The sequence below is a fragment of the Bombus bifarius genome, unplaced genomic scaffold, assembly GCF_011952205.1.
Source record: "Bombus bifarius isolate JDL3187 unplaced genomic scaffold, Bbif_JDL3187 scf7180000009125, whole genome shotgun sequence".
Classification (NCBI taxonomy): Eukaryota; Metazoa; Arthropoda; class Insecta; order Hymenoptera; family Apidae; genus Bombus; species Bombus bifarius.
Window position 1 is genome coordinate 1,216,345 of NW_022884914.1, and position 22,882 is coordinate 1,239,226.

At 40.8% G+C, this 22,882-nt stretch overlaps 1 protein-coding gene across 4 annotated transcripts in view; it reads right to left on the reverse strand.

Annotated features, from left to right (window-relative positions):
• LOC117213572 (protein groucho-like) overlaps positions 1 to 22,882 on the reverse strand; it is a 173,284-nt gene that overhangs the window by 32,569 nt on the left and 117,833 nt on the right. For all 4 annotated transcript variants that reach the window (XM_033459028.1, XM_033459027.1, XM_033459026.1 and 1 more), the window contains 2 exons: positions 17,158 to 17,295; positions 9,148 to 9,427 (listed from right to left, as the gene is read on the reverse strand). In XM_033459028.1, the coding sequence (XP_033314919.1) occupies positions 9,148 to 9,427; positions 17,158 to 17,295 (418 nt within the window). The remainder of the gene's footprint in view (positions 1 to 9,147; positions 9,428 to 17,157; positions 17,296 to 22,882) is intronic.

The window sequence follows — 22,882 nt, forward strand, 5'->3', positions numbered from 1 at the left end:
CGTCGCATTACAAAAACAGAAAAATTATCCATAATGAAACATCCCTAAAACTGAAGTTATTAGATCACGCTGCTTTAACCACCGTTCGATTCACGTAATTCAACAGCGTAATTCAACAGCAAAAATTACATTTTCTTATATTATATTTTTATTAAGCTCTAAAATTAATTATCCGGCTCGAGAACGTTCCTTAAGTGAACATTCGTTTCGCGATTGTATCCTACCTTTCCTTTCTCTGAAACACTTCAAACACCGCTGGCTGCCCGCTGAAGACATCGTATTTCCCGTGAAATTGAAGTTTCGCAATGTTTTTCATGATTATTGCGGAACAGAGTCAGCGGTATGCCGGCAGAATCTTTTCCGCGCTGGCAACGAGATGAAAGAAAAAAGCTGCCAGGACGAAGGAGGAGCCAGATTCTCTCTCTCTCTCTTCCTCTGCTCTCCTCTCCTCGAGGATTTCCGAGAAGGGACGTTGAATGAAAGAAAAGAGGGCGAGAGAAAGAGGCAGGTCGAAGGCGATCCTGAACGAGGAAGCTTTGTCCTCGAGATGCCGGCTTCATAGTTTGCCCTCGCTCGATTTCCCCAACCTCCCTCCCCTTTTTCTCGTTTCCACTCTTTATACTTTTCGTAGGTACACTTTGTCTCGTAGGAAATACCTTAACGATACCATTCTTCGACTGTTGTTACCCACTCCACGACACGGCTATACACGTCGAATCGTTTCAGTTTCTTCTACACGTCAACCATTCTTGTAGGCTGCTTTTGTATTGCACCGATCTTTTTATTTGACTTTTTTTTTTTTACTGTAAATTGAGAACAGGCGTTTTAAGATGCATTACAGAAAATATACTGCTGGAAAAGTTGCAGCGTATTTAACTTTGCTGCATTCTTCGAGTTACTTTCGAATCAGTCGAATTTTCCTATTGTTAGGAAGTTTCCAAAGTTTGAAGAGAGAAGGAAATAATCATTTTCTTTCGACCTTTTGCTAGAGATTTTGTTAAACGTCATATGGCTTTTTATTTGTCAAAAAGGACAGCGTGATTCAGGTATAGAAATCTAACATCTGTTTAAAATATTACGCATAAAAGCTATTAAATAATTGAGCAACAAATGTATTTGTTTATAGTACAATTAGCTTTGAATTTTAGTACGTTGCATTTACATACAAAAACGTGAAAAAAGATATGCTTCTATTCTTAAAATTGACAAGAACAAATTTTTCTCATACTCAACGAAAAACCAATCCTAAGAAGATTAAAATAAAAGACGAAAGATAATCGGTATAGAAACTTTATAAATTAGAAAACCAGAATTCCTAATAAGAAGCTACTTTCTTTTTGATGAGATAAAACGAATAAATGGTTCTCTTCCTGTTATATAAGTGCCATAATAAATGTTGTATATGTGAAATGATTATAGTAATTAAAGTTTCGTCATGATCTCTATATAAATCACCTGTACATGGGCGATCAGTGATCCGTCAATAATTACTTTTTAATTGCTAAAGTAATGCAACGTAATTGGCGTTACTTCACACGATTCTATTGCAGCGTCTAACTGAATTTCTACGAAGTTAATAGCAATGAGTTTTATATTCGCATAAACAAGCTGTTGGGCATCAATTCCTGTTTTACCAAGTTTCTATCTGGCCATCTAATCGTTCGACTCGATCTTTAAGATATCTCAACACGTAAGGTACTAGTTTTTTATACGACTTTACCATTACACACTTACAACATTTTTGCTTTGTTCTATTTTCCTGCAGTCATCTTGCTGCAATCGCTTTCTAGTTACCAAATCAGTACCATACTCGCTATAATTTAATTCCTTTACTTACTTGAAAAAAAAAAATTATATATATCATTGCACTACCATATATAGAAACCTGAAATATCGTTCTGTTTCTCAGGCTATAAACCGAAACAAGATAACATTTATAGAGAAAATAATTAACGACAATGGAAACTGCACAATTTTCTGATACATTTTATTATAATTAATCGATACTTGCGATCGGCAAAGATCGATGATCTTACCATTTTTAAACGAAGCTGATTCTTCAACGAAATTTCATTTCCACATCTCAGTGGTGTTATTTAATTCGATTTAATATTTGCAGAAAAATAACACAGCGGAAAATATCATCTAAAACCAGAAGAAAACATTCATTCAAAATGAATACATCTTCATAGCAGCGTAGAAATTTATCCGCGAAACTAGCTGAGTAGCGAGCCAGAAGCGGAGCAATTTATAACGCCCAGTGGCTAAAGCAACAGTCAGGACTCCGGTGGTGCAAAACACAGGGGTCGCGGTCAAAGAACGAATTAACGTTACGCTGGCAGCACTAAACGGTCGCCTGGTATCGTCGCTGGCGACAAGAAATCCGGCGTAACCCCCAAGTGGATACGGTTCTCGAGGGCAGGGACGGCGAACGGAAAAACCCGACGCCATAAAGCTTCCGGAGGCGAGCTCGCGACCACTTGTACAAATAAAGTAATTCCTGGAGAGAGCGGCGAGCTCACTTGCACGTTCTTGCACGCCGATAAAACGTATCCGCCTCGCGAGGGTGACTCCGCCGTGTGTTTTATGGCCGGGCAAATTAAGGAAAACCCGTGGCAAAAGGATCCACCCTCGAAGCCATTACCGAGTTGTCGTGGGTGGCGGAGCGCGAACAGAAAAGGGTCGTGAATTTTCTGCCCGTGAACCACATCCAACTAGGAGCTTTCCTTCGTCAAGAGGGACAAAAACGAAAGAGCATTTTCGAGCGTGCTCGTCTTACGCACGAAACTCACCAATATACCTTCCTTCCTCTTTTTCGCTCTCTTCTGCTCTCTTGGGTGCACCGGCAATCCGGTGCTGGCTGGCAGAAACAGTTTCAGCTGTTTCTCGGCCCCTTTGCCGCGCAACTTCCTGCCGTGGCTCGTAAACGGACGCGGAAGAGCGCGCATAATTTCCCACTAAAACGCAAAGTGCTCGTTTGCCGCGCGAGAACACGTGCATCTTCGCGGGGATGTCGTCGAGATGTCGTGCGCGCGCGTTCACCTTTTCCGCGATCATTAAGTCGAGTGCGAGGGAAATATCAGGCGAGGTAAGGCCAGACGGTCGTTGCGAAAGTGGAAAAGCTAAATCAGAGTGGTGGAAGAGATACGCGAGCAGCGTAGACAGGGAAAGGTTGCTAGAGCGACGGTGAACAGCTTCAATAAGGATCGGTAGGCGAGTTGGTGGAATTCAATTTGCGCGGAGATTCGACCGGTCCCGGGCGCCATTGTCTTCGCGAATTACGCGACGATTACGTTTACGTAATTCATCGTGGATGACCGGTGTGCAACCGCTATCGGAATACAAAGAATCGATTGAACGGGGAGAGCAAGTGGTGGATAAGTTTAACGACCCGATCGGACGAGAAAGCTAACTTGCTGCTGCTCTCTTTGGATGTCGTTGAAAGAATACAAGAGCAATGCGAAAGAAAAAGCGAGGGGGAAAGGAAAGAAAGAGAAAAATGGGAAGAACTAACGATGAAAAGGAGGACAATATCCGGGAGAATTACGAGAAGCGTACACGGTCGAGGGGGCAGCGATCTCCCGGGGGACCATTACTCGCGCAACTATCCACGATGAAATGGTAATGCAAGCGATACCGGTTTCTAATCGTCTGTAAAAGAGTCTTGCCGACTTACTTCGCCTCGCGTTCTGGTAAATCGTTTTGTGAACGAGCGGACAGAGAAAGAATCGGATGAGTGGTGGAGGCAGATATTATGTCCGACGGCGAGGAGTCGTTCGACGAGGGAATCCGGGCAACTCTGTTGAACAACCAAGAGGGTACGAGGAGGTAGAGGGAAGGAGACGCTGGTGAGACAGAGAGGCGAGGGGTGGGACGAAACGATAACGGCCCTGCTGGAAACAATTCGCTGGGGGCAATGTTCCGGAAAGGAGGGAAGAAGTTTCAGTTGCCGCGACAGAAATAGTGGCCCATTACGGTTCCTTGCCTCCGATGCTTCCCATTTCAAAAGGGTGTCGACGAGATTCCCCGTCGTTCTAATATTGGAGAGGGGAAAAAGACGCATCGCGGATCGAGACAGTGATTTCAGATGTCGCGGTTGTTTCGCGACCGCAGTTTCCTCCAGAGAATTGAGTCGTATCGAGTGAAAGAATGCTATCGCGACGATACTAGCAACAGAGATGTATGTACACGGATGAACGTGTATAACCGAACTTCCTCCTACGGCGACAACATTGTTTCCCGTGTATGATCGTGTTACGCTGAAATGATTTTCTGGATTTTTATTCTCTCGCGGGATATGCGTTCTCCTCTTTCTTTTTCAAAAGAGTAAGGTACAGAGCGCTTTCCTTCGAAGCACAGGTAAACTTCCGTTGAACATTTTCCAATATTTTGTTGTAAAATTTTGAAGATCGAAATTGAGGAATGAAAACTATGATTTTGCAATGCGTTCTTCAAGAGACGAAGTTATCATCAAATTAAATATATGCTTTAATGATATTCTCTAATTCATGGTTCCGACAAAATTATTTAACTTCTCTGACTCAAACGTATGATCTATTACCTTGCAATTTATAGTTTCGAAAGAATTGTACAATTTTTGTAGCAACGTAAATATGTAGCTCGTAGTTATCCATCGATGGAACGTAAGAATTTATCTGCTATTTGCTCCAATATTACGCTCTCAAATACCGCTCTTTTCCAACAAGAACTAAAGAGTACATCTGAAAAATAAGCAGAAACGAATCGAATCGAACAGCAAACAAAATTCCCTTCGTTCCTCTCCATTTGCTCGGCCAGAAAACCTGCAATCCAAAAGACCATCCTCCATTGTCACGGCTGACAGGCAAACTAACTCGAACCATTAAGCCTGCACCGTTTCCGGTCGACTTCCATCGGTCGAGCAAGTACCAGGACGAAAAAAGGAAAAAAGAATCTCGATCGAGCTTCGAACGAGCCCGGAAATTAAACGAAGACGTCGTTATGGTACATATTCGCAACGATGATGGCTCGCAATTTTCAAATGATAACCGAGAGAAATCGAAGGAATCATGGCAGGAGCGAGGAAGAACGTGATGGGGTGGCGGACTCTCGGTAGCTGAGATCAGACGGTATTTCATTACGGCGCGGCGGGCCGACAACGCTCGGAAAACGCGAAACAACTTGGAACAACTGGCCGGAGGTTATACTCGGCCCGCGGTAACATAGTTAGGCGAGAGTGTAGCTGGAGATATTGCGCGAGCACGGCAACTACTCGGCTGTGAGTGGAGTGAGTGGAACGCCGGGAAGAAATAGAGTGAGGAAGGGGTGATGGAAGGACGGAAAGAGAGAAACGCGGCAAGTGGAAAGAGGAAACGGACGGAAGGACGGGAGAAAGGGCAAGAGAAAGAGGGCAAGAAGGGCTTTGGAGGGCGCGAGAAGAGGATGAGAGGAACAGGCTGAGGGGCGCGAAGGTTTAGAAGAGCCACCTAGAGGTGGATGGAACGAAAGAGGGGAAGAGTCGGAAGTACTCTCGTGTCAAGAGGAGATTCTGAGTGCTCTTCTGAGAGACGACCATGCACAGTGCGCGAGCAAGAGAGTCGACGACGTCGACGACGAAGAGAAGAGAGGCGTTGCGCAGAGAGAGGACGCGAGTGGAAGAGAAATAGAAAGACGAGGTTCGACGAAACGCGAGGGATGAGGACCACGGAACCAGACCAGCCTGTGCATAAACGTGCACGTATGTACTTGTCTGTATGTGAGTGTTTGGCAGAATGTGTGCGTGATAGGAGAGTCACTTGAAGCTCTCGCGACTTTGTCAGCGCTACATGGAGCCTAAGTGCGAACGTTCTTGCACTCGTGTGCCGTCCCAAGGAGAGGGACGAGGACGCGCCGGTGCACAAGTGGATCTTCGAGGTCAAGATCGAGGGTTCTGCGAGTTTCAGGCTTAAGCACGATCGTTTGCGTCACCGTTGTATTGCGGCCCGCTTGAAATATCCCTGTGTCACACGCTATGTGCGCTCTCTCTCTCTCTCTCTTTCTCTCTTCTGCGTTTGCATTGCCACCCTACTCTCTACTATGCTTCCTGGCTGCCTTGCATCGCGTTACTATCAATTTTGTTGATAGTTAGGGCTTTCAATGGAACGAACTTTGATTTTTCCTTCCTGGTATTTATATTATTAGGTGCTCTTATATTCGTATAAATGTTTTAAAAATTTTACACTTGAGATTTGATATATTTATTGCTTCAAATAAATTTGGTTTAGGTTAATGTTCGATATGTAGGCGTTTCGAAAGATCATGACTTAATTCTAGAAACATTTACAAATATCTAGCGTTTGTTACAAAATTCGTTTCTGATAGATTCGTTTACTGCAGTAGATGAGATAATTTAAATTAACTTTGGAGGCTATAAATTGTAGGCATAAAACACCATCCTCCTGCAAAATTATAGTTGTTTAATATATACGTATGTACGTTAAATAACCTGCGTCTTTGCTTACTGATTCAAACAGATTTCGTATAAATATACAATCTGAGGCAGGAAGTCAGCACATCGATGAATGATTGACAAAAAAAGGTTATCGACCGAGTATGGATCAGTCATTCAACAGTCACGAAAAAAAGTTCCAACGTTGAATATTAAAAGATTGAAACGCTTGAAAGCGTTTTTTATTTGTAAATTTTTCAATCGCAGTGAATTTTCAATATTTGACAACTCCATTCCACCGATTGTTTCCTATTAAATTTTCATGCCCACCGATTAGTTAATAGTGGAACAAACATAACAAAATTACGCTTATCTTCTTAATCCTACTGCGACTGTCAAATTTTTATATACATAAACAAAAAGACTTCGAAAATAGGGACAGACAGTAGACTTAACTTTTAGTTTACGTGTATGGAACTATTTTGAACGTAGAGCGTAACTAAATATATTTATATAATATGCATTATAGATGCATAGAAATCTGTGTTTCTTTCATTAACAACTGATAAATGATACGGATTAACCGTCATTCATTTATCTGGCCAGAGGTTCGGTTCCATAAGAACGTTGTTTAGTGTGCGTTGAAGTAGAAAGTGCCACCTGTTCAGACACAGCGGTAGAAGATTCTCGACGAGAAAATATTGCGACACAAAGTTGCGTTAGCTCAGCGAAGGGATTCGATTTACTAAAGTCGCTGACCTTGTGTTTCGGCGTGTTTTCACGTAGATCAGCATCTCGCTCGCGAGTATTTTGAGTATCGAACGCAAACCGGCAGCCGGATTCGAAGAATTATTGCACATTCGATCGCGTTTCCTGCAACCTTGCCTCTTGTTTTTCTACCTGGTCTTATCTTTGCTCACCGTCGTATGGGAAGCGAGCGTTTGCAACCGGATCCTCATGAGACGATCCAGAATGTCATTCTGCATTCCGCTCGATTCCTCGCGAGCAAACGGAGCCGCCTGTTTTGCAACTCGGTTACGGCGAAGTCAAACGACGAAATCGCGAGATAAGCGTTTCGATAGATCCGTTTCCTTTTCGCGTATCTTAACATTATGATGATATAGTAGCCTCGCACGAGTGTCAAATGTTAGCGTATAATTACTAGACCACAGATATTTATGCAAATTTATATTTTTCTGAACGTAATTAAAAGAATGGAAGTTACGAGATTTATTTCACCAACTCCGGTATATTATATGTATATTGTCTTTGGACCTGACAAGCTATCTGCCTTTCGTTTATGTCATGTTAAAATTCTCCTATCTAATCGCAAGCTGATATTAAACTCAGGAAAGCAAGAAAAATGTACTTGTCATGACCATTTTCTGTGATCTTCGTATACGTAAAAAAGAACTGTATTTAGTAAAAAAATTTACAATTTTTCTGCCGGTAAATAGTTCTCATTTCAACAGAAACGTAACCGGCTGAAACAGAGACCTGTGAAATATTTTACTGATATCGTTGTTCGCTTTCTGCTAACGTTCATGCAGCATGGAAAAATGATCGAACTGGGTACGAACTGATGAGAAAAATTAAGTAACGACTGATTACCTCTGTCAAGAAGTTGATTGTTCTTTGTACCGTTGCGAAACGGTTTTATGGGATCGGTCATGCAACGAGAACAGTTTGTAGTTTTGTTTTGGAGTAACAGAGAGAAAGGATCTGAATAGAGTAATAAAGTCTATCTGTGTTCAATCTCTGGCAAATAATTGCTCTTTTAGACAGGTTGCATTATTAATGGCTTTAGTTTTGAATTGTTATGTAATTCTTTGTCACGTCGCAGTACGATAAATAGAAGTTAAATTTGTCGTAATTGGGTATGTTATTATGTGTTACCAGTCGTACAATGGTCTCCGATTAATTTTTTCTCCCTTTGAAACTTGATTATGTCTTTACGTGCAACGAAACGCCAAAAAAAGGCAATTGCAATTTCATGGGCCTTAATGAGGTATACGCTTAATTAAGGATACATCTATCATTTGTGAATCACGATGATGAAATAACAAAAAGCTTGATCTTGCGACGTTCAACTTGTGTTCCTCTATTATTTTCTGCTTCAAACGGAATATAAATTACCAATTATCCTAATTACACGCTTGAGGCACGCGTTTCACGGTTTATCAGAATTCCTAGCTAAACTATCACTGTTATTACTAACTGTTTACCTAGCTTGACGATATTGGAGGAAACTAAGAAAAACAAGAAATTAATTGTTTTTATTAGAAAGTTGATTGCAATTAACGTATACGAAACGTATCGCCTGTATTATTCTGCAATTAACGCGTTTCTCGATAACATCACTCAATCGCAAGGCGCGAACGCTTATTCCAGCAAAAGGTTACTAAAGTCCCTTTTAATTTACCGAAATGTTATAGCTTCATTTTATCACACTAAAAGATATTTATTTAAATTAAAATATAATATTTAATTCCTATCACTATCGAACAATTATTTTTGAACGAGCTTTACACCATTTGACATTTTAATTTTTAACTCGTTCTAACAGAACTAAATTTAATTATGAAAGAAATTAATCATTCAATCTGCTAGCAATACATATATTTCGATGAATAGACACAACTTGTAAATTATCCTAACATTCTCATTGATATTTAAGACCTGTCACATAAATTCCACGTAAACGATACACAAACGTCGAAAGGGTGAAAGGTACGACTTACCTCCATTGTGCTTCAGGTCGTCGGGTTGACCTCGATGAAGGTCCGGTTTGGTCAACATCGAGAGAGGATGAGCAGCTGTCCCTCCAGCAGTTGCTGCCGCACCCGGTGGAATACCTAATCCGAGAAGAGCAGCGGAGGCTGACGTAGGAACAGGAAGTCCAGCTCCAGGACCAAGTCCAGGAAGTCCAGGTATACCTGGATGTGGACCCATCGCAGCACCTGGTGGTAGCTGCTGGGCATGCACCTGCTGAAGAATCCTTGGCAAGTCTGGCCTTTGTTGCTGTAATGGAGGAGGAAACATGACTTTTATCACCTTGAAGATTAATCATCGATCGTGATATTTCTAGTTAATGGACTTGGATAAACAGTTATCGTTTCCCGCTAAGTTTAAAATCGATTTTGATCAAAGTCATAAATTAACAAGTTAATTGTAAAAGTATTTGTAAAAGTAAAAAATAGAAGTATTTGTAAATCTTATTAGGTTCTATATTTTATTTTTATATAAAAGTAATATTAGATGTTACGAAATTTAAGATACGTAAATGTTACAATAAATACGATGGTGTGCCACTATTTGTAGCCATTGTAGGAACGATCATTGGATGAAATTCTAGAGTTGTTATCATTTTTGTAGACATCTGCTATCATTATATCATAATCGTATAATGGATGATACAGAAAAGCTAAGCTTGTTATAGCATTTATTTTTTGATATCGCTAAAGTGATCTGAATCTTGCTTATTAAACTGTTAACGAGTTCAGTTCTAGGAAAGTAACAATTTTCAGCATAATTTGATAGAAAGTAGAAAAGATTAGATAAAATATTACGATACTATGAGTAGATAGAAGTATCGATAAAGGTAAACAATTCCTAATGTTTCACTATCAAAACGTTACAAAAAATATCTGAAGCAGTATAAAGGTATAAACATCGTATCGACCCTTCTTGTAATTGCGCAATTTTCAATTCGTTGTAAAAGGTATCTAGAAATTTAGTATAGAAAGCAAGTTGTAATATCAATTTGTAAAGAATTTACGATGAGTAGTAAAGGCAAGATTTTATGTTCAGCACACCGATTACCGGTAATTGACAAGCGCGCCGAGATTTCCAGATAACATCCAATCACCGATCCAGAAATCTAATCTGTGCAACCGATAAACACGTCGTTTAGATAAGTGGCGAGATTAGATTGTACAGCCGATGACATCACTGAACAATGATGAAACACGCCTCCATTAATTATTTTTACCTCCATTAATCACCAAGCCAACACACTGCTCGTAGTTCGCTCGATATCGAACAAATAAATAAAGAGAGACAAAAAAAAAAAAAAACACCATCCGTACAATCCGAAGGGTTAGAGATCGTACAATTTTTTCCACCATATTTCCGTCCACCGTGCGAGCGAATCGATGTAAACGTTTTCACCCTTCGACCGTGTATGCGTATGCCAAGGGAAAACGAATAAAGAAGGAGAAGAAGCAAGAAAAAAAACGCGTAGTCATCGATCGTAATTTAATTCTCTTCGCTTATTCCGTGCAGGAGCTCCCCTGTTCGGCATTCGTTACGCGGGACACAACTTTCCACCGGGCAGAGCATACAAATCACGGGGGCAAACTTCCACGGGGTCGCGTTTAAATAACCCTCGGCTCCTCTGCCTCCCGTCGCGGTAGTCGTGGTAAATCCGAAAGTACGAAACAAGTGGCGGGACTTATGTAGCCTTCCCAACGAGCAGGACGAGGAACGAAAAGCTAGAAAAGGAAAGAGAGAGAGAGAGAGAGAGAGGTAAAAGGAACGAGAAAAGTTTCGACGAAACCATAAACGTACTCCCTCGCGCCTGCTAGTTTCCTCGTTAGTTGGCTATGTCGGTCGAGTTTCAGCTGCCAGACAAATTGTAGAGTCGCGCCACGGCAGCGGAGCGTTTTAACGCTTGGCAGATCGCGTTGCTGGAATAAAGACGACTACCAAGAGCGGTGGAAAGAGAGAGAGAGGAAGACGTCAAAGAAGCGGAAGAAGGTGGAAACGAAGAAGAGACGCAAAGGATAGAAAAGGAGAGGAAGGAAGGAGTTTCTCGGCGGTGGAGAGGACGATAAGGGGTTGCAGCGGAAAGTGCACCACCCTCTGCAAACTATGGTACACTCGTTAAGGACGGGCCGAATATTCCTGGAGAGCAGTTTGCCGAGATAATTAAATGGTTTAACGATATAATAACCTCGCGTCGAGCGACTGTCTGAGCCACCCACAAAACACACAAACAGAGAGAATGAAATGGGAATGAAACGCTGGTAGAGAGAGAGAGAGGGAAAAAGGTTGGGCCGAGGGAGAAGAAGACGTCGGAGCAAACGATTTCCCGAGGATTCAAGGGAGGGTTTTCTGTAGAACCCCTAAGAAACGTCCCGAGCTTCCCATCACCGGTAACGATAATAATCCTGACCTCAGGCTGTCGTGCCAGTATTCGCGGCATCGCAGGCGTTCTGGCCCATTCACGTTGAGAAGATCATTTCCGTATTTGTGGCGGGATTCCGCTAATGATTACGACGAACTTTACTCCGACCAGCTGAATGTATCTCGCCCCATCCCTCTTTGTGGCCGATGGCTCGTTTGTAACTTCCTAGCGGGTCGAGTGAATGTACGGAGTGTGAGGGATGTTTGGAATTTTGAATATGTATTTTAGGTATCGGCAGAGGAGACGCAGTTTGGTTTTGCGGGTGCTGGATATTTTAGATATTACGAGGATCACGCGTTTAATTAGTTAGAGTCGTTATTCGGTAAAGGATAATGCTTGTAAACGTTGATAGAATATCGATTTTTACCAGCTTTTTATGCGAAGTCTATGGATGAAAAACATGATAAATCAAATTTCCGAGAGAGTCTCGTTACATTATTAATCAATTTAAAGTTATCTTCTCGTTTAATCTTGCAATTAAATATATGTTTCCGATATCGAACTCGAACACTGTTTAAGAAAAAAACATTATAGATTCGTCATCTATTTTCAGGAAATCCATATCTTTGAATTCACCCTTACTTTGTTCAACTAGTTCGTATTAAAATACTTCTTCTTAGCCAGCAAGTGATATAATGGTCAGAAAATAATAATAAAAACAAAAAATAGATTTATCGTATTTTTCGACATTATTTACTTTCTACAATTACCGGTAGAAAGATCTTTATAATGGAAAAAATCATTTTTCACGATACTCGCAAATACGAGACTCCTTGCAAAAAAGAGCAAATATATTCTATAAATAATACAGTATCCCGTCTTCGAAACTTTAATCAACTTTTACCCTTCTACGGCATAAGAGAAAAAACACATTCTAGCAAAAGAAAAAGAAACAGGAGAGAGAAGAAATTCTACTCGCGAGGAGTTAAACGAAAAATTATTGACCATTTACCACTACTTTCACCCCGCAGGCAATTTACCTCTGGGGAAGAGTTAAGCCGGCAAAGCGGGAGTTATTTCAATCTGAAATTTTTACGCTCCGAACGCGGAGGGTCTTCTTTTGTGAGTGGCGGCAAAGAGGAAGTCATTACGAACCCCTTCATCTTCGCGCGAGCCTTCTTACGCCACCTGTATCCACCGGCGGCGTCGCAGGCTTGTTCTCAGCAGTTTTCACCGGTGTCGCCGCGATGCTTGCTGACTCAACCAGCCGTGAAGATAGTGCCGCTAAAAGATCCGACGAGATCGTCTTAACCTTCTTCTATATCACACATCGTTGACGCCTGAAAAGCATCTTCGGCCGTTCCTGTGCTACGATATTATGAACGTCAGCAACATTGTCCGTGCCTCGTAACTTTATAAACAGACGATTTTCTTACGGTGCTAATCGATTTTAAAGCGGCCTTTGCGCAGTTACGCAGGTATCGGTGGTGTTTTATTTTACAACAACGATCGGAGATAGTGTGTATCGTAATTGATAATTAGAAATAGTCTCGTGATCGGTAATTGGCGTTGAGACGCGTGATAAGTCGATAACGATGGTTTTCAGCTGCAAATACGTTGTTGAGATAGTGGACGAGAGCGTGGATAGATCAACAGCTGGTTACATTTTGCTTCTGATAAGAGGCATAGAGAATTGTAAGAAGGCAGATAGGGATCTTACTTGGTGGAACTATGACAATTGTAAAAGTACGTATTGATAAATGATGATTACATTTTGTTATCGACGTATATAGCGTAATTTGTTCTAAGACGAATATTACATCAGAAAATGAAAAGAAAGAATCATCCGTATCGACTAGGTTATCGATTAGGTTATATTACTTTTTAATTATTATTTCTAAAGAGAACAAATTTAAAAAGTTTTTACAAAAGAGATATTTTTACGCTTGAAACACCACAATCTTTGCAACAGATTAATCCTCGAAAAAACCAATCTTTCTTATACTCCAGAGAATACGGTTCACAAGAGGAAATTTTACGACTCTTTTCACGATTGTCGGCACTAGACGGTGCGCGCACGCGAGCGAATTCCGCGAGGCGTTGCTGCGTTTTTCTTTCGATGCCGTAACAACCTACAGGATTGGAGACAGCGTCGTGGGACGAGAAACAAGTCGATGCAAAAAAAAAGCGACGCAAGAAAAAACAAGGACAACTACTTTGAGAAGAATCGGTAGCAACAAGAACGACCGAGAAAGACACGAAGCAAAGAAAAGAAAGATAGGGAGGCAAGAAGGGGGAAGCGATTTAAAGCGCGCGGAATCCAGGGATTCTGCTAAGGATTTGCCGCACGTAGCCCGACAACGCCGCGGATCCGTGCAAGTTTCTATGGTCGGAGAGTTGAGAGAGTCGAGGCAGCGAGAGGAGAGGATCGACGAGAGAAAATCGAGGGGTTGGCCGAGGGATGGAGGGAGGTTTCGAAGGCAGTTGGGTAGCAGGAATGCTGATTAGTCGGTGCTCGTGCGCCGTAACACTATAACCTATCCGGCCTGGAAACCGGGCAGGAAGACTCTGGATAAGATTCGAGGGGCGAAGGGAAGGAAAGTGGAGTGTATAGAGAAGAGAGACAGAGAGAGAGAGAGAGTGAGAGAAAGGGAGAGAACGAAAGAGGAGCAGGGGTTGCAGGGTTCGAGGAATGGGGTTGCAGATCAGAGTGGCGGGGTGGATGAGCGCGCGCGATCCAAGGCGAGTAGAACCGAGAGACTCAGGATGAGAGAGAGTAGGGGAGAGAACGCCGGCAGAGAAGCCGGCGGCTTAATAGGGAGGAAATTGAGTGCTCGAGCAATATTGAGGAGGATTCGGGATTCGGGATTCGCCAGGATCGTATCCATCCGTCCGCTTTCGGATTCCTCGGGCGTGCATCGGCTTCCTCCTACCACCGACCAGGGATTCTCATTCGCCGCGAATGCGTTTCACGCCGGACTGAACGCGAATCAGACCCGACCCGTGTATTCACCGACCATTCTACACGCCGATACGCCCGCGAACGAGTTCGCGTAAATTTTCCTCCAAGGGGATTTGCGGCCGAACCAGCTCTTCCACCCTCACCCCATCGTGGCGGATTGAACTTTTCCTCGAGGTCCGTCCACCTCGATGATCGCGCGCACCGTTGGGGCTTCTTCCCTGTTTGGCTTTGGAAGAAATTAATTGCGTTCTCTGGCCGATTGCTGTAACCTTTTGCGGTGTTCACAACAACGATAAGACACGATGGAGATAAATGTATTATCTGGTAGATTTTTCTTACTAACTCGTTGTTTAATATGAGCAAACTACGGATGTTTATGCAAATTCAGATTTTTATCGATCGATCGAAGAAACGAAAGTTGAATAGAAATTTGTTGCATCCTCTAAATATTCAAACAGCTAAATAATTCGTGCATTTATATACATTATGTGCAGTCTGTACATTTTTGCACATTTAAATCTTCCATCGAGAGTAGAAGTACATTAATTCTTAGAGTCAAAATAATTTGTTGTTTCAAATGAATGCAAAGCAGAAACATTCGGCGCAGCAATTCATTTTATTGTTATCTGGATTTGATTTGAAAAGAACGAATCCCTTCGACTTTGTATAATTAGTGCAGCTTATCGGAATAAATAAATGCTGTAAGTTCCGCATATTCGTAAAAAAGTCTGGCTTTATATTCTCAATGTCTCACGTATCGTAGGTTCCATTGAAAAATTTAAACGCTAAAAATTAGTCGGCTAAATATACGACCTGTATTATAGAGATATTTCAGTCGCATATTATGGAGAACGTAATTGCTTTTATATTGATCTGCTAATGCTCGTGGTCGTAAATATTGAAAATTGAATATTAAAATTAGAAACGCTTTGTACGCCAACGCGCGAAATACGATATACAAACAAATAGATAGAGTGTCAAATGTTTCATAAAATAAGTACTCTGATGACCGAAATATGAATCAAACGTTATTCGATATTCATGAAGGTTTGCTAAAACTGAAAGCCCATAAAGCGTCGAACAACTCGTATCTCATATAACAACGTAAAATCTTGCTGGCTATAAACTAGAGTTTGACACCGACAACGAATAACAACGATACGACAATCGTTGACTAATAAAACGCGTAATTGCGACGAATAACTTTATTCGTTTCGTTCGCAACAAATTTCCCCGATTCGTAACGAATTTCACGGTGCGACCGTTTTGCACCCGGTGTCCCTTCCTATCGCTTCGCAATCGTTTTCAATTTAGAAATTTATCTATCCGTCGTTTCGATAACTCCGCGCAATGAAAATAACAACCGATCCTGCTATAAAAAAAAAAAAAAAAAAAATGACAGAAAGGAAAAAGGAGACAAAAAATGAGGAGCAAAAAAAAATTTTCCCCCGTGTTCACAAATCATTTTTTCGGCGGCCAGATCGATTCGAGACGAGCGGTTTTGTTTTGAACAGAAATCGATTTTCCATTAGAGGAACAATGAAATCCCTTCAATTTCGATCGCTCGTGAGAAACTTCGATTGTTGGCCAGCGTGTTTGTTTTTCGTGTCATCGGCCACGCTTAATAATTAATTTGCGGATTCGACGTTGCTATTGGAAGCGTCGTTGGATAGATTTGGCGGTAAATACAAATATCACGTCACACGATGTATAAATGTATACGCACGATACTGTTTAATCGTAGCGAATTGGGAAACAGGGAAATGATGAGCATACCGTACAGCTACACTTGTATTTTCATATGTTGCGGTGTATTTCTCTTTCATCCACAATTATAATGTACGATAATAAGCTAAATATAACCGATCCTAATTTATGGTTTGTATTAATCGCTTGCCATTATCGCTTCATTTTGTTACATATTCATAAACGTCTAATTCGGTTAGAATTTGTATCAGAACCAGTATCACATAAAAGCGATCTGTGCGATTATTTAAATACCGTTGAATAAATTAAAAATTTAAACGTTGTATAAAATACCCGAGTAGCGATAATTTCTTTCTAATATTGCACGATAATTTAATACGTAATAGAATAACAATAGCTAATTTAATAAATAACATCAACACGTTATAATTCCTTCTTTTTTACGATTTTTAAATTCATATAAATCTATAAAATTTACCTGCAAACTTTCATATGACTTGTTACCGAACCATGTGAATTTATAATGATATTTATTAATATCGATAACTCGTAGCTTGTGATTTAAGATTTCACTAGCACATAGTATGATTTCAATGTGTGATAAGCAGGTTCAATGAAATTAAGTATTTAATCGTTTTATAAAAAATATACTAACGTATAGATTCTATGGAAACTTATAAAACAACTGTATAGATATGTAAATCCTACTAATTTAAAAAAAAAATAATTTTCTTCTCACGACAGCAGAACAAGTTATCAATTTGGATATCAATCCTCAGCAATAACACTTGGCTCGCTACATTCACCCATTCGAAATTCCATGTTGCCCGAAATTTTCATGTGACCGAGTAAACTTACGAACGTATACATCGTGTACGCGTGTAACCGTGTGTCGTGATACACACGGCCGTGTATCACGAGCGGGTAATTTATCTTCCATTGGCGTGCACTCACCCCGATAATGGCGTTGAGTTCGGTCATGGTCACTTGTTTGGCTCTGTCAACAGCAGTAGCGACTTGTTGTTGGTGTTCCTGGGAGAGAAACGGCAGGATCTGAGCAATTATGGCGTTTAACCTCTTCGCTATCTCTGTCTGAAAATAGAAAGGAGAAACGATCCTTATTAAAGGGTAAATCGTTTTACGGTTGATCGACGAACCATGTTCGCCGTAATTGAGCTCGGATAACGATTGTCCTTTTCCCTCGCTCTCTATGATTCACCCACGCTCACCTCTCTTTGCCTTTCTCCTCACGCGGTTATTCCAACGGTATCAATCATCGAGCGTGACACCAGTCGTATCGAACGCGTGTACATTACTTAATTCGAGTTTTATTGAGTCCACTCGCTTTCTCGATTGATCGTTTAGCTCGACCGAATCGTCGACCTGTGATTTATATCGTGGTTCTCGCGTCAATCTCGCGATATGCGTATGGGTAATTGACTGCTATTATCTCGAATTCGCGTGATAGCATGTATTCGATGAGAATTTATAGACCGGGGCATTAAATAGAATGTTAAAAACCTTTATGTAACTTTTATTTGTTAATAGATTTAATGCTAAGTTAGATTCAACGTATGCAGATTTCTGTAAAATTGTTTCTTTATTCTTCAATTTTAAAATTCCCTACACTTTCCTACATTCTCTCTGATCTACTACTTTCACTTGATTGCCAAGCTGACGTATTGTTCCATTCCCTCCATAATTTTCAAGATATTCTGACAATATTACGATATTAAAATGTTGCTTGTAGTTCGAAAGAAAAAGTTTGTAATTTGGACGTAGGATTAAAGAGGACATGTTTGAAAATTACGTAAAAATTACATTGTACAAACTGTTCTTATTATCAATTAATACGTAATTCACCTTCCAAGATATACTGACACTGATATAATTAAATGCATCGGGCGTATAGGAACGAATTAACAATGATGAACCAAGTGGTTCCTCAGTTGTCCGGAACACTTGGCGGTTTTCCGGTGGACTGCTGCGACACGTGACTTCTCTAGCTCACCGGGCGACCTTAATTTCCGGCCAAAGTGATGGCAGATACAGGTAATGCCCGTTGGCATCGGTCGAGACGAAAATTGAGCCGAGAAGGGGGAGAAAGAGAAAGAGAGAGGCCACGCTACCGCCGATTCAGCGTGGATTTAATTTAATCCCCGTCAGTCTGTTCTGACCGGAGGGTGTCGTAAACACCCTTGGCCGGTTATGGCACACCTGCATTTGTACTGTACTCGTTTTCCTCGTAAGGGTGCGTGAAGCCAGCCTTTACCTTATTTCATACGATCAAAGCAGCAACCAGCGGTTGCAGATTCTCTTTGCCATAATATATTGTTCTTTTGTGAACGTTCTGCATATTCTGGTTGTGAATATTGGAAGAATGTGGTTACTCGGATGTGGAAAGGAGCCTTGGTGTGTTTTCTGGTTTATGAATATTGGAATATTCGATTACCGTGTTTAAAGCTTTGTTATATACGAGACTTTTAGAAGACAAACTGCTGCAACGTTTTATCAATATTTTAATTTCATTAGGTAAGCACACGATTAACATTAAATTCTCGAGAATCAAATAAATTACTTCGATAATTTTACTCGTCGGAAGGAAATGACACGAACAATACTTACGTTTTGTAAAAAGAACTATTAAAACAAGTAATATTTTAATATCTTTCGGAGTATTGATATTATGAACAGAGATTTTTAAAATTACGAAGAGAGTGGAACAATCGTTTGTCTGTAAATGATAGAAAATATTGAAATATAATTTATTATTTTTTTCTCTCTCTCTTCATATGGTATTGACGAAAATTACTGAAAAATTTCAAGCACGTTTTATATAAACGCATAAATAATTCTGGGAAATCTTTCAATCTAAAAATCTATTTTCAAATATTGCATCTGCTTGTTATAAATTCTTGCAGCCAGAAAAATCCGATTATCTATCCGGTAACGATAATTACTGATATATAAACGTATCTGTTCCAGCATAATTATTTACGGAATTATTTCCCATCGTTATTTTCCACCTTATTTACTACTGTGACGTTACAACCTGTTATTTATCACTGTTCATTTCACTTCATCTAATATTGTATCTGCATGTCTCGTTTCTGTTGTCCCTCTAGCGTCGAATATTCTGAATTTTGCACGCTAGGGTCGCGTTTCAGCGTACTCGAATTTTAATCGGTTTCAACTTTAATGAAGCCGCCGCGTAATTGGGAATAATAATTCGATTAATGTATAATTGAACGCACCGCCCACTTCCCAGCGGTGCTGCTAGCGAAATCACCGGGGTTCATTTGTGTTAACGATGCGACAAATCATCGATTTTACCGACCGAGTTGCGCGAAGATGCTCCGTTAATTGTAGAGCGCGGAAGTTAAACGAGCTTTACGATTCATAGGATTTAACAGAGACTTCTTCGAATCGCAGAATCGAACGGACCGATGAATCTCCGCCTAACGTACGATCTTTCTTTGAAGTTCGAAATGTCAAGATCATATGATACAAACGATAAAACTTGCTTACAAACGAAACGTATAATTAGCTGATACAGATTCGTGATCGAATTGATAGAAGGCAGACACGAAATAATTGCAAGAATGTAATTCCTTTGAGTCAAAGACGCAAGTTAACGATATCGTACGCGTACAACGTAAGGAAATTTTATGAATCAAGACATCGTTATAATGCAACAGAGCAAAGTTATAATCGGCAACACAAAGGAACTTCGTATCGCGTGTTCCTTCTATATTGATTCGGTTTCATATCCGATGCTATAAAAAATTCGATATCATCTACTATGTTCTATAAAGAATGTAAGAAAGCAGAACTTCCGCTAGAGTATCACGAGAGAAAAGCCAGAGCATCGAAAATTTCCAGCGAAATGGAAGCGACATTGCACCCTTACGTATATCTTATTCGTATCTCTCATACTTTTTACAATTTTAGAAAGCCTGGAAAGATAAAAAAATACCTAAGCGCGAACATAACTCATTCAGTTTCATTACGTATCGCTAGAATCCTCTAAAAAAATTCTTAATCATATTGCGTATCAGAATTCTGATCGCGAGTGCAAACAAATGCAAATCAGATTGTACACAGTACGAGAAAAAACTGAAACAAAATAAATTAAAAACCTTGAAGACTCCCCATGCGCTCTCAGAAATTCATGCCACTTGGCTCTTCACCACCCCAATTACCAGCGAGGGGTTGCAAAAGAGGCGTCTCGACGGTGGCGACCCATTAAGCGGCGCCTGTGCGCCGTGCTTTTCGCGCGTTCGCAAAGATGGAGCGTACGTGTAAACGAGAGGAAACATCGCGGAAACGGAACAAGTTTATTCGTTGCGCAACAGGAAGCAAAACAACCGGGTGTCCGCCTACGAAAACGGTGCACGACGCTCCTCCGTACGACTGGTAAACGCGAACTGCAGATATGATCTATCTGGTAAATGCAACCAGCCCTTCCAGGACCTCTTTCTCTCCTTTTAGTTCTTGTTTCACCCCGTCGTCAGAACGTCTCGCAGCAACGGTAACGCAAGCATCGCGGCCTGACAGCAGCTGTTTTCACTGCCGCTCAAACAAGCCCTGGATGCTAATTGAAATATCGCGGCCACTAAAATTCTTGGCAAGTTTCCCTCTCTCGAGCCTGCGAGCTGACGAGCGAGCGACCGGAAAGAAGGAGGACAAGGTAGAGGGAGAGAATGAGGCAAGGCGGGAGTTGTTTTAATTACCCGTCGTCCTCCCTGCGTGCTAGTCATTAGACCACTAATTATAACGTACGGAAGAATGAGTCGCGCCATCCACGAATGAACTGTACCGAGCGGTGAAACACGAACCGAGGAACACGATATTGCGATTTTCGTTGCTTTCAGATAGATATAGACGTTCGAAAGATACGCGTTCGCGTATAATTCGCGAACGTTATACGCTAAAGTGATAGATTAACTCTTTCGGGCACCATCTCTCACTAGTTTCGCTATAGTTATATGAACAACTACGTCAGCAAAGGTATAAATACCAGAAATAAATGGCATAAAGAAAACACATAGGTTTCTGTTAATTTCCTGATGTTTTATGTTATTTTCAGTTCAAAATAAAAACTATCGATTAGGATACAAGAATTTCTTTTATTTCTTCAAGTTTCTAGAACTACCACGCCAGTCACATTGGCTGGTTTTACAATTTTATTTGAAAATTCCTACTTCATATTATATTTTTTTCCACAATGATGTAATGACTTTCGCAACGATAACTGAAAGAATAATATAATGAATTTTATTTTGTTTTTTTTTTTTTTTATGTATTCAAACTCAAAATAATTTTGAGTCAAGGCTACTTATACTAACACCAGTCAAAATGACTGATTCTACGATTTTACAAATGTGCCAACTCTCCTTTAGGGATCATGGTCCCAGATCGATTAATAATACCAAAAATGTACTACATTCTGTAAGAAAGTAATAAATCAATAAATATAAAAATATTCTATTATTACGTATTTTTTAAAGACCAGTCATTTTGACTGACTTGGGTAGAAATAGCTTCGTGTTAACTATCGGTAGTTCTAGTGTTCATTACACAAATGTAAATCTCGTAACCTGCGGTGTCGATCAGTTTCATAAAACAATTGGAAACTGGGATCTTCCTAGAACCTTATGTTCTTTCTGAGAACGGATAAATACTCGAACGATTTGCACTTCTATCGTAATCTCTTGCGTTGTTATCACTCGTTTCATTGTTTCTTTGGAAACGTTATTCAGAGACCAATTACTTTCTATAACCACACAACTCAGCAAAAAAAAAAAAGGAAGAAGAAAGAGAGAAAGAAAAAAGAGAAGAATAAAAAAAGACTGAGGAAAATTTGGTTAAATACTGGGAAAGTAGCAATCTTTCGTTTATCCCGTTATCCAATGGCTATTTCTATTTAAAATCGGTTGGCTGGCGAGAACAAAGGGAACGCTCGTTACCGTTCCACAAAAGCTTCTTCAAATTGCATTCTCGAAGTTCGTCGCGTGCAAAATTCGCCTTTTAAATGGGCGCGGTAGCCGCGGGAGCCAAGGGGACAACAAGCTTCGCGTTAATTTCCAGCGCGTTGATACAATTTCACGGCGCATAATCAAGCCACCGGAGTTAAAAGAAGAATCCCGGGGTAAAAAGAAATAGAAAAATTGCGTGCAAAGGGTGAACCATCGAGGGAGATGGGGGTGAGAGAGAGAGAGAGAGAGAGAGAGAGAGAGAAAGAGAGAGTGCAACACGACTAAGGGAGGACAGTACAAGACGTAATTGCGTTGCCAAGAAGTTTTCTCCGGCTGAAGAGGTAACCAAGGAAATAATGAATGGCTCGGATGCTTTAGCAGGTGCGCGAAGAAAAGGGTGAAAGGAATAAAAGGGGAAATAGAGAAGGGGGCAAAAGGAAGGACGAGGGAGAGTTTTGGTGCTGCTAGCACAGCTCTCATTGTCCCGGATTTCACACGGGAGAGATGAAAACCTTGGTTGGAATGAATTTTTCCCTACCGAGCCAAATTGGACCAAGAAGATTGCCAGCCTGACCGGCTACGTGTCCCTTTTCCGTTGCAAAAGGCGCTTCTCTCAATTCAGAAATTGCCAACGGATCTCCATCTTCAAAAATTTACTTCAACAGGGGCTGGTCTTTTTTTTCTTTATCATGCGAATGATT